This window comes from Lissotriton helveticus, chromosome 10 (genome assembly GCF_964261635.1).
Source record: "Lissotriton helveticus chromosome 10, aLisHel1.1, whole genome shotgun sequence".
Classification (NCBI taxonomy): domain Eukaryota; kingdom Metazoa; phylum Chordata; class Amphibia; order Caudata; family Salamandridae; genus Lissotriton; species Lissotriton helveticus.
The window spans coordinates 375,712,149-375,725,210 of NC_136071.1; the positions used below are offsets into that span (position 1 = coordinate 375,712,149).

At 42.8% G+C, this 13,062-nt stretch overlaps 1 protein-coding gene across 4 annotated transcripts in view; it reads left to right on the forward strand.

The window, feature by feature from the left end:
• The window catches only part of LOC144784054 (uncharacterized), a 284,352-nt gene that overhangs the window by 64,449 nt on the left and 206,841 nt on the right, over positions 1-13,062 (forward strand). For all 4 annotated transcript variants that reach the window (XM_078662750.1, XM_078662749.1, XM_078662752.1 and 1 more), the window contains one exon: positions 8,703-9,884. In XM_078662750.1, the coding sequence (XP_078518876.1) occupies positions 8,916-9,884 (969 nt within the window). In that variant the 5' untranslated portion in view covers positions 8,703-8,915. The remainder of the gene's footprint in view (positions 1-8,702; positions 9,885-13,062) is intronic.

Sequence of the window (13,062 nt, forward strand, 5' to 3'; positions counted from 1 at the left end):
CTTTGTTCCTCAAGCTGTACCGCGCGTAAGTGGCATTATTCAATTGTGTCTTGCTCGCGTTTAGTCACGAGCATTGAATACTGTCTAGCAACTCTCACCTGGCAACATCTTTGACTGTGCCGGCATTTTGCTCCAAGCGCCGGCATTTCGCTCTGAGCGTTTGTCTTTTCTGCTTGACGCCTCTTCTCAACGTGCCGTCTTCATGTACTTCATTCAGCGGCCGTCATTTTGGATTGGGGTCAATTTTGAGTGGCTTTCTTTCGACAAACAGTGTATCACACGCTAAGTCACACACCTCGTAGGTCAAGTTAGTGCAAGTTTGTGCTATTTTCACCCTACTTCATTTTGATTGACTTTATTTTTGGCAAACAGTATATCACACGGTGATGCACACACCTCGCATATCAAATTGTATACTAGTTATTACATTTTGCTCCAAGTTTAAAATACTACATTTAACACGGTGACACACACCAGTTTTGCATTGTGTGTACTACATCTACATGTTTACGGTGACACACACACCTTCATAACATTTTGTGCTACATGCAGATTCTACGGTGATACACACACCTTTTGTTTTTTGTGTATTCTACCACCATCTCATAACTCAATTGTTTCCATTATATATGTGGTATTTATTACAATAGTGTTACACATTTATGTTTGTATTTTTCACGCTGGTGAAGAGTTCATATAGCTATATATTTCTTTTAATCATCTTCCAAAAATGTGCACCTTGCAATCAGTAAATCCTCCTTCTGCTTTCTTGGATTCTCCAGGAGATCCCCCTGTTCGTTGAGAAATTTGGCATGACGCTTTTGAAACGTATTTGGGTGCCATTGGTGCTTCTCGTTTCGCTGCAGAGAGGAAGAAATGATTACTTCTCCATTTGTTAGGGTTTGAAGCAAGGTCCATCTTCAAACATTTACCACCCTTAACACAAGAAGAGTCTCAAGATTTGGATGAATATCAGCAGACAGTGTCAAAGCTCAAACACAGGTTTGACCAACAACCCAGCCTCATGCTTTTGAGGCACAAATTTTTCAAAAACAAACAGAGTCTGAAGATGTAGACTCCTACATTTCAACGTTACGCAAACTTGCAGCTCTTTGCAAGTTCGACAATCTCACTGATCATTGGATCAGGGATCAGTTTGTCTGCCATTGTAAAGACAAGAACATCAGATAGAAACTTTTGAGCATGGCAGATCCCTCTTTGGAATAGACAAAAAATTGCTAAAAGCATTGAAATTGCAATGCTTTCTCTCAAAGAACTTTATGAGAAACTTAATGATGTTGTTAATGTTGTCAAGGTTAATAATTCTTCAAAGCAACCTGTTAAGCCCAATTCTAGCTCTTCCAACATATCCTCTTTTCCTAAATCTAAAAACTCAAATTTTATTAAGACAATTAGCAAAGTGTGTTTGAAGTGTGGGGACCCTTTCTACCAAAGAGGGGCCAAATGTCCTGCTATGGATGTAATGTGTAATTATTGTAAAAAAACATGGGGCACTTCGTGAAAGTATGTCTCAAGAAAAGAAACTTCCAAAAACCTACTGTGTGTTCTGTTGAGTCAGACAGTGATTTGGATTCAGAAATTAGTCGCTTTTGATGGAAACCTAGCAAATGGTTGTTCTCAAGTTGTGATTGAGGGTGATCCATCCTCATGCATTGATCCTGTTGTTGACATTGGTATAGGTCCCCACACTGTTAAGCTTCTAGTTGATTCGGGATCTAAAATAACAATGATAACACAAAAACTTTTTGATGATGTTTGGTATGGGTCTCCAACTCTTTCTCCTCCTGACATGTCACCAGTGTCCTATGAAGGACATAAAGTTAAGCTTTTGGGATTTTTCGAAGAGTAGTTGGTATTCAAAGATAGAAAGATCAAGGGAAAGATATATGTTGCTGTCAAAGGGCTCAACATTTTGGGATGGTTTCACCAGGGACTTTTTGGCATGATACTTAAGCCAGGTGCCAAAGAACAGGTCTTAGTTGTTAAGAACGAAGAAGAGAGTCAGGGTTGGAAGGATAAGTTTCCAAAGGTTTTTGGGAACACATTAGGAAAAATAAAAGGTTTTAAACATGAAATAGTTGTAAAAGTTATAAAGGGTGGCGCCATACCAGTTAAACACAAGCTTAGAGGGGTTCCATTTAGTGTAAGAGATGATTTAGATAAAGAACTCAAAAGCCTTTGTTCTAAAGAAATCTTTGAGCCCACAGAATCCTCCTTGTGGTTGTTGTCTTTAGTCGTGGCCAGAAAGAGAGGGGGAGATCTCCGCGTTTGTGTTGACTTAAGGTCCTTAAACAAGGAGATATGGATAGACTCCCATCCTTTACCTAGAATAAGTGATCTTCTTTCATCCACCAAGGGTGCTCGTTACTTTACCAAGTTAGACTTGGCCAGTGCATACCACCAGGTAGGATTAAGACCCTGGATTTTGTCACTTGACTGCTTTCGTTTCCCCGTTAGGCACTTTTCAGTATTGTTGCATGCCTTTAGGGCTGGCGTCAGCAGCCTTAGTTTTTCAGAAGATCATGGTCAATATCCCTAAAGGGGTTTCGGGTGTCTTAATCTTTCAAGATGATGTACTGGTATTTGGGAGTGATCCGCCCTCTCAGAACTCTATACTTGACAATGTTCTCACTCTCTTCAAGAAGAATGGTGTAGTACTTAAGGAAGAGAAGTGTGAATTTCTCAGTTCTAAAGTGGACTATTTGGGTCATGTCATTTCTAAGGAGGGGTGTCAGTTCCAAGTCTGGGTTGTTAACGGCAATCATAGATGCCCCGGCTCCTGTAAACAAGACAGGTGTCAAATCTCTGTTGGGTCTGTGCGAGTATTACTCGAGATTTGTCCCTAATTTTTCTTCAATCGTAATACCCATCAGCAATCTACTCAAAAAAGGGGTGAAGTTTGAATGGTGCAGTGACTGTGAGGATGCTCTCAATACCATTAAATCTTCCTAAGGGATGATTCTGTTCCCAAGCCGTTTGATCCTAATCTTCCCTGCTGTGTCACTGTAGATGCCAGCCAAGTGAGTCCAGGCGCTATATTGACTCAGACTGACAGAGGAGTTGAGAACACTATATGTTTTGCTTCAAGAGTCCTGAGATCTGCTGAGCTTCAGTACTCTGTCATAGAGAGGGAGTTGTAGCCTGCACGTAGGCTATTGAGAAGTTTCGTTCATATATTTGGGGCAAAAGGTTTTTGTTGCAGACTGATCACAAGCCTTTAGTTAATTTCTGCGGAGGGGAATGAGCAAATGTTCTACTCCCAGGGATCTTAGGTATGGTCTCAAAACTCCTCCAGTATCAGTTTGATGGACAACATATATCTGAGGAAAAAAATGGCGGAGCTGATTTCTTGTCTAGATTCCTAGTTAAGTCTGAAGAACTTGAAAATGTCAATTTATATGATTGTTCCAATGAGGACTGTGAAGATTGTTTAGTAGCAGTGTTGGAGGTACCCTGTGTGAATCTATGCTCTGAGAATGAATGGGTGCGAGCCATGGAGTCTGACTGCATGCTTCAAGAAGTGTGCTCTCATGTGATTGAAGGGTGGCCTAGGGAGAAGATTGTTAATTCTCTTGTTCAACCTTTCTGGAAGGTTCAAGATGAACTTACTCTGGAGGATGGTTTACTCCTTAAGGGTGATAAATGTGTTCCTCCCCATGTTTTTCGCATTGAAATAATACAGAGAGCTCATGAAGGTCCTCTTGGCTTCACTCTCACGAAGCGTTGTATAATGGACACTTAGTGGTGGCCAAGGATGGACGCTGAAATTGAGGATGCTGTTTCTAAATGTTATGTCTGTGATGCAGCTGACAAAAGTTTCAAAGTGTCGGTCCCTCCTCTGATGCCGATTGAGTGCCCGCAGGGACCATGGTTGAAGCTTGGAATAGACATCATGGGACATTATGACAATCTTCAGGGGGGTTTACGGTTTGTATTGGTTCTCATGGACTATGCATCCAAATGGCCTGATGTTACGTTAGTAAGGAAGGCTAACACCAAGGCCATTGTCTTATTTCTGAAAGAAGTGTGGTTGAGAGAAGGGTGTCCAGAAATCCTTGTCTCCGACAATGGCACACAATTTGTGAGTCATGAGTTTCAAAGTTTTCTGTTAGAATCAGGAGTCTGTAAAATATCTTTGTATCATCCCCAGTCAAACAGACTTGTGGAGAGGATTAATCGAGTGATTAGGGAATGCATTAGATAGGCAAGAGCGAGGAATCATGATGTTCAGAAGGCTCTCCGAACTCCGCCCACTAATAATTCTCCAGCGCAGGCATGGAATTCGCGCCGCACTGGGGAATCAGCGGCGTTCGGATGGCCCCCGGCCGTCCTGAGCACACGCCCAGCATGACGAAGGACGGCACGCAAGTGGTTAAAAATTTTTTTTTTTTTTTAAAGAGTTACTAGAGTCCACTCTTGCAGAGGGAAAAACGCACAGGCGTCAAACTTCAGTGAAAGTTAGATTTTTTTTTTCCTCTCACTTCATTCCAGATGTAACTAGAAGTCTGACTGGGTGTTGGGTGTGTGATGGTCTTTCATAGCAGGCCGTTGCTTATCTGCCATCTGGATTTATAGATACTAATCCTCAAATCAAGCATTTCATATATCAATCGTTGTGTGGTTTTGGGAGGGATATCTTTTGTCAAAAATGTACGCAATGGAACAGATTTTTCTTCAAATAAAGACCTAACTGCAACTTGGTTGGTTGTGTACAGTGCTTCTTGCCATGTGCTTTTGTTGGTACTTTTTAAAAAGTATTATTTGGCATTGCTTTGCGTGGGCTGCCACCTTGCTGCGAGTTTCGTGTTTGTAATTTTTGGCTCAGGACTCAGCAAGGCCACAGCATAAACTGGAAATTAGGCAATAATGGGGGTTACATACAGAGGAGTGCTAGGGGTAATGTGGCGTGACCGCAAGCAATCACCTCACCCTTTGTTTATACCCTTGGACTGCACCCGGTAATTGGGCTGTGTGGTGCGATACATTGTATCATAGAGGCCAGGTGGCACCCTACAGTGTTGAGCATGCTGGTCCCATAGATCACTTGAGTCACAAAAGAAGAATCAAGTACATTTGTAATATCTTTTTTTTTAAGGTGGCACAATACACATGAAACTTAGTTTGGGCGAATTTGGAATTAGACATTAAAAGATTTACGCTGTGCGTACTCAACCTTTTGTTTCCAAAAACCGCAAATGTGCTTTTGTTTTATAGGACTTAATCCTGTAGATGTGAATGTTTCTAAGAGGTTTCAAAAATGTCAATGTTTTTTTTTAAAGCAGGATGTAATGGGTTTTGTTAGGTACCTGCATCATATCCGGTGATGTGGTGAGAATAGGGAACCTAGAAACACACTGTAGACCAGTTCTTTTATAGAATGGACACATCATTGTAAACCCTGTTGGGCCTTCGTTGTCCCATTCGACAACCTGTATATGGCTCGTGTACCTTGATGCAATCATTTACTGTTTTCAACCCAGAACGTAATACCAGTAAAAGTAAAATAATATTGAGGCTTGATGTTCGGAGCATAACTGTTTAGAATGGACATGAAATTCACATGTATAAGTGCTCTTTGGTTATCAACGGCAGGCGGTGAGAATTAGTTTACGGCTGAAACCACTGGATTTAACGGTGATGGATTAAACCCAGATCTGTTGACTGGGTGTGAGTGTTTGATTGGTTCAGATGCTCCGTCCATCACCACCCCCTTTTGTACCGCTTTGTTCGCCATAAGTTTGGCAGGGTATGCTCAGACGTGAGTCCCTTGCTCACTTTGCCTCTGGATTCAAGCAAGCCTGGCTGAAGACGGCTGGAATGCCAGAAACCGGTCCTAGGAAGCTTGTTTCCGGTCCAGGGAAGGCATGGCTTGGCAGTTCGGGCTGGACTACCCATGAGGCACAGGGTCAGACTGATTTGCATGTGGCCATGTCTGAACTGGGGTGGCAGAGTGGGCTAAAGAACGGTGATGGATTAAACCACCCCCTTTGTACCGCACTGGATTTATGCAGCATTGTATGCTAAAATAAGGCAACATGTTTGACTACATTGTGTCACGAAAAGGCAAACTATGTGGCATAATGTGCCACCATCTGTGCAAGTATTTTTTTTGTTGCTATGCAGACACTTTAAAACACATTATTATTGTCTTGCTGGTACCAGCTTAACACCCGAATACAGGAAACAACAATTAAAGGATGAGCGGCGTTTATGTCAAATAATGGAAAAGGCTCACAAGGATTACAATACAGCCGCTGCTCTCTCCAGCTGTCACCCTGTAACGCATCATGGGTTGAATGGTGCACCTGTATTCCAACCAGATCAGCAGAATGTAAAGTACACTCTTCAAAAGATCAAACAGCCTATAATATGATAATCAAATAGAAGCCAGCCCAAGAGAGGGCAGGCTTGCACCTTAAGTCATTTATTGCCCCATAATTATGTAGTCTGAGCATCTTTCCCTGCTGTAGGGTGTACAGTTGGGTGTCTCAGTGCCCACTCCCTACAACGTCATTGTTGAATGCTAGGGCCCCCATTGCTTACCATTTGTGTGCTTCATTGACACTCATTTGTTGTCTTCGAATGGGGCAGCACTATAACCGGCTTCAGGTCTTCTTCCTCCAGCTGGAGCACGGACCATGGACTGATTGCTTCATCTTGGTTAGCGTCCTTTCGCTGCTAATGCTGTGATTGAGGTACTATATATTTTTTTTTTCCTAGCTTCTTTCCCATTCGCCCTGTCTGTGTTGCTTCTTCCCCTCCCACCCAGTCCTTATGACTTCTTCCCCTCCCTCCCCGTCTGTTTTGTTACTTCCCCTATTCCCCTATCACCTCTTTGTGTTGCTTCTTTCACTCCCACACCCATCTGTGTGGGTTCTTATCCTCCAACTCCCGTCATTGTGGCATCTTTCCCTTCCACCCCCCTGTCTGCACCCCCCTCATCCGTTGCTTTGCTTCTTCCCCTCCCACCCCATCCATGTTGCTTATTGCTTTCATATCAACCACTATAAGGACCTTCATTTTTACCTTCTCGGTGACTTCCCATCTGTTGCACACCTTTATCTGTTTAGCAGTTCAGTTGCTTCCCCATAGATGAGACCTATTGGCTTTGCCAATGCTTGTTTGTTAAGCACTCTACAAGAGTATGTGTTTTCTAGCTGTCCCCTTCGTCTGCTTCTCTGTTCCCTCACCCCGTCTCCGTGTAGCTGTGTCACGCAATGCGGTTCTGTGTCCCCCTCCCCCATTTCCATGTTACACTGATTTGTCTTGTGCTTCTTCTCCCCCATGCGGCCCCCTTTTCCCCGGTCTCCATGTTGCTCTGTCATGCAATGTGCTCCTGCCTACCACTTCCCCCACCCAGGTCTCTATGTTGTTCTGCCATTCCATATACTTCTTTGCCTTCCCTGTGTTGTTTCTGTCCCCTGTGTTGCTTCCCCTCCATCTCCATGTTGCTCGGTCTTGCTGTGTTCTTCTGGGCTTCTCGTCACCGTCTTGACTTGTGCCTAACTGCCCCCTCATTCTCTTTCTCTACTGTTGCTTCCTGCACGCATGCGTCCTGTTTTGCTTGCCTCCCAGTTTTGCTTCGTGCCCTCCCTCTTTTTTCTAGTTACTGATCCAGCTGAGATTGGTGGTTTCAAATAATTTTTAAAGAAGCACCTTGTTTATTTTTGTAGGCAGGCGCTTGGGTGAATCTCATTGCATATGTGTGATGTGCATGCATACAAAATGACACACCTTTCGTGTCAAGACATTTATTTGTTTTATTCTTTAGCTATGCTGCACAGCATCAGGTATGCTGGGCAGCTAAAAGACATTCTCAAAGCAAATAAATCCTAAAGGCACTTCTTGTTGGCTTTGCCAATGGACTTTATTTTTCCCATCTCCTCACTCCCCTACCTTCTGTCCGTTTACTGCTGTCTTGTCACTTCAGGCAGGTACAACGTGAGCAGTGTATCATGATTCTGTTGTATCTCTTCAAAGAAAGGCCATGGAGGTAATCTTGCATTTGCTAAGTCTGTTGGGCTGTCTTCTGAACTATGTCCCAAGCGTTCTGCATGTGACTATTAACAATGTAATTTGGTCGAGATCTCATAGCTCCATAGAGTACTTTTGTTCGAGTCCCTGATAGCTCTGCTGTCTGGTCATGTTGATGTGTTCTTTGTGTATTGGGTGGATGTTCTTTCTGCTGAATTGAACTCGGTTGATTTTTACAATGTAGAAGGAGCATCTATCTGACTGCAGTGTTTTCATCTGAGTGATCTCTGGTTCGTAAGTAAGATCATTTTTGTCTTTTGAGTGATTCTGCCTCCTCCTTGGTAGAGCGTAACCACAACCTGGGAACATTTATGCAGAAATACTTGGTTATGACAAGCTTTTAGTGAGGCTGCCTGCATAGGTTAAGGGAAGGTACTCCAGGGCATTAACATTCATATTTTCAATAAGCAATAACTTCTAGATGCAATATACTTGCACAATTTTTAAAACCTGAAAGGAATGAAACCAAACCAGTCACAGATGAAAAAAACTCTCTTGAGAACGTTTTGTCTTTCCACATTCTAAGAGCACAAGAGTGATCTTTAATCAAATAAAATGGCTATTCAGTAAATTATTTGAGATGTCCTAGCACACAGCAAATGTGTTACCAATATGTTTTTTTCACTGAAATAAATTTCTCTTTGTAGGAAATTTGATGCTGGAACAGAAAAGAAAGAAACCAGGTACGAGGAAGCAGTGAATCATAATTTAAAGGCCATCGCACATTCGACTAACGTCATTCGACCACCGATTTTACCGTAGTCTGACTGTGTTACTCATCAGATAAAGTATCCTCTTTTGGCCCGTAACCCTCAAGTAACATATCTGCAGGCAACAGGACTTTAAGATCTCTGCTTGAAATGGAGCAGCGGATGGTTGGCAGGGATGCTGGCGAGGGCTGTGTCAGGGAAACAGCAGCGATTCTGGGACATGGGGCCGCTGGGCAGCTAAGGAAGGCTATCGAGCAAGAGGAAATCGCAATTGCGGAACTGGAAATGCAGTTGCGGGAGGCACAACGGCACACACACCATCTGCGGCTTTGTGTGGCAAAAGAAAAAGAGGACGACCTAAACAACTGGCATCAAAACCACAAGCAGCCAATCTCGCAAGAGAAACAAAGGGCGAAGGGCAATCCAATTCAGTTGTGCCAGGAGAAACAACATCAGGTGGAAGATGAAAGAGATGGGTGTCAGCATCACAAATCTCCTATATGTTTGGAGCATGAAAAAAACAATGGACTTGACCTGCCTCTGCACAAGAAGAGAGGCAGACCGAGGAAAGACAAAAAAGTCCAACCTCCGCAGAACACATTACCGCTGTTGCAAGATCTACCAAGGGAGTTTGGGCACGCCCTGCAACTGTGCCAGGAGCTTGAAGAGAAAGAGAGCCACCATCATCACAAATTCCCAATATGTCAGGACTTTGAAAGCGACAGGGAGCTTGATCTGCAACTGCTCCGAGAAAAAGAAAAACGGGCTGAAGATGAAAAGGAGTGGCAAGGGAATCGTGGCCTCTTAATGCAACCAGGGCATGAAAAGGACAGCAGGCGAAAACTACACCTCTGCCCAGACAAAGGTGAAACGGATATACCTGGTCAGCACAAACGCCAGGTGTGTCAGCCGCAACGACGACCTTCGCGTCAGAAACTTGAAAAAGAGAAAAGACCTCCATTGCAGTTGGGCCAAGAAAAATACATAACTAATGTGGTTCAGCCACACAAACCGGAGATGTGTAGAGAGAGTGGAGGCCAGCCACAACTAAATATCCCATTAACAGGAAAAAAAGAGCTGAATGACCAAGAAGTAATTCGTATCACTGAAAAGATTAGGGTGAGTGCTGATGCTGAGTTCAAAGCATGTTACATTTGTCCGCTTATGGCCTGATTAACGAATGGAGATGTTATGTACTGGCAACCGTGAACCTTCTGGTTGGGGGTCATTGCTGATCTGTTTAATGGATTTTCTTTTCATTGTTGGTAGCGAAATCAAAGGCCACACGAGCAAATGTGGGTCTGGGAGTGTCCTCACAAGTCTTTAATACTCTGCTGTGCTATCAAGTAGAATCCTAATGCTAAGTGGCAAAAATCGAAATATAATCCCTTAAAACTCCTATCTACCTAAATGTTCAAGAAACCAAAACCATACACCATTGCTAGTATGACCTGAGGGTTAAGTGGAAAACCTTTCCATTGACAGAATGTTGACGGCCAATAATAACTTCCTTGTGTGACATTTCGACATAGCCATCAGGTGACATAGTTTGTTAATACCGAAGACAAGGGCTTCCAAGACCAAGGCAGCCTTTGTTGATATGAAGGACGTTTACCAATAAGTGCCAGTAAGGATGGGCGCATATATGTATCTATATCAATAATAACATTAAGGTTCTCTTTTACTACTACCTAGGCAATTCATGATTTTAAGGAAAGATATGAATGCTAGAATGTTGCAAGTTCTAAACTCTTTTAAGACCAACTGCAGTACATTTTATTCTGTTGGTATACAATAAAATGCCTTTTAAGTGGACTCATTAGCCTAATCTGCCCACCTCTAAATATCTTGAGCTGGCCACAAGTGAGTGTTTCATGTAAACCGCAATAACTTAAAAAAAGCATACATTTTTCCTGTGGAAAAGACGGTTGGTTTGTATTAAATTAAGGTCCCATTGGGATACAGTAATCCCTCTGAGGTCACTGCGTTGCTTTTTCCTTCCTTATAGAAGAAATATAAGGAAGGCAAAAGAGTTCCAGCAATTCTCCAAAAATACCTAATCGTTCTTCCTATTGTACCCTTGTTTCCATAGAGCAGGGGCCTGAAAGTTATTCTGTAATAAGAGCTACTTGCATTCGATGAAAATCACCCCGACCTACTAATATTTTTATTGTTTTAACAGTGATTATGTAAAACACAGGAAACCATGGGGTCTCGCAAGAAGCTATTTAATCAGCTTCCCAAGGCCCGACTCCTTAATTAAGTAAGTCCAGACACCAAGTCCTATAAAGCCTCAAAATAGGTAAGGAACCAAAAGTAGACAAAAAACAAGGACAGAAGTGATTGTCGGTGAGACTCAAAATAAGTCAGTGGATTCCCATCAAATTGTCATGATGATCAATCTTCTCATTCTGTCCTCCATACATTGGGATGGTATGTCTCTTGATCATTGAGACTATTATTCAAACCCGTTGTATCAAACTGTAAAATGGGTCAAGCCCACAATCACATTCCGACCATTGGAGATATGTAGTCAATGGGAATAGTGCAGTGCAAAAACATAAAAAGAAGTGGTGAAATAAAATAGGGTGACGAGTCCAGGAAAGACAATATTTTATTTAAGTACTGGCTCTGCCCCTAATTAAAACCAAGAACAGTGCAACTAAACAGTTTTGTTCAAATAACTGCCAATGGGCCAACATGTTTCAGCCATACGGGAAACCATCCCTCTGCTTTTTTCAGGGCCTCTGCTCTATATTCATTGCTACTGCAAGAAGTAGTGTTACTAATTACCAAAAAAAAGGATACAAACAAACGTATTAGTGTTACTGTTCCTCCGTGCCAAGTGGTGTATCTCACATCTATAAAAACAAACAAACACAGTGATACCGAGTTATTTTCTTACTTTGTTCCATACACAAACTCAGTGACTTCAATACAATATCTTTTAGCTCACCCAGCTTGACCGGGGACCGGACCTCACCTCACCTGGACCAAGCTCAGGGAATAGGAGGCCCCGCTCTGTGGAAGTAAGGCATGGAATGCAAGGGGTGAAAAAAGGAACACAAGGCCTCCTATACACTCTTACTACCCCCCCATACCCATACGTCATCCCTACTTCTCAGGCTAACACTAAAGCTGTGCATAACCCAGTGTGGGGACCGGAAACAGGCTCCTAATCGCAACCATAAAATCAGATGTCAACTAACAACCATATTAGCGGTATTCACAACAAAGTAATGGCATAGATGGAGTCCTGCTGGTCAAAGTAGATAACAGCATTTCTCAAGGTAGATTGTATTACGTTGTGCAACCCCACTATGCTTCACTCGGGCTGCACACGATGTAATACCAAACCAACAAAAACCTGCCTGTTAGCAACTAATAAAGTTCAATCTATAACACCCTCATCAAACTGAGAGTCACATTCAAACAGTGGGCTCTATAATCATAATCTTACTGTATATGCTGGTCATGTATTACGACCCCAACCTGGTCAGCCCCTCAACCTGTGAGTGACTAAACACCCACCTGTCCATCGTTGCCTCGGGCGGAACCTGAGTCAAGGGGGAGGCAACGATCGGTACAGGGAGGGTGTTATTTATCATACTTTGTTTAAAGGGGCTGGCCAATCACTGCCCTTTCAGATGTGACCCCTCCTTTGTATACAAACACCTCGCGTGTCTGTAGAATTCAAAACAGACTTTGTTATAGTCAGTACCTCACATGCGCTTGTTATTTTCACTTGTGTGAGGGTTTATGAAGGAAAGCAATAGCAAAAAGGTTCGCTAACCTGCCTGTCTTTTTGTCGGCTGCTGTCATAGTCCCATCTGTGATTAAACAGGATGTTAACGCAGACTCACTGTAGTCTCGCGATCTCGCAAAGGACTACAGTATTACGTCATCAGTAGAAAATCTGTAGTTCCATGATCGCGAACAGACTATCGCGAAAACAATGGAACTATACTCTGACAAACTAAGTCTCTCCTCTGTGATTAATAATAATGTTGTGCCGCCAAGGTCTCTTTTACTAATCAAAAATCTACCTTGAGAAATGCTGTTATATACTTTGACCAGCAGGACTCCATCTATGCCATTACTTTGTTGTGAATACCGCTAATATGGTTGTTAACACATAGTTGACATCTGATTTTATGGTTGCGATTAGGAGCCTGTTTCCGGTCCCCACACTGGGTTATGCACAGCTTTAGTGTTAGCCTGAGAAGTAGGGATGACATATGGGTATGGGGGGTAGTAAGAGTGTATAGGAGCCCCTGTGTTCCTTTTTTCAACCCTT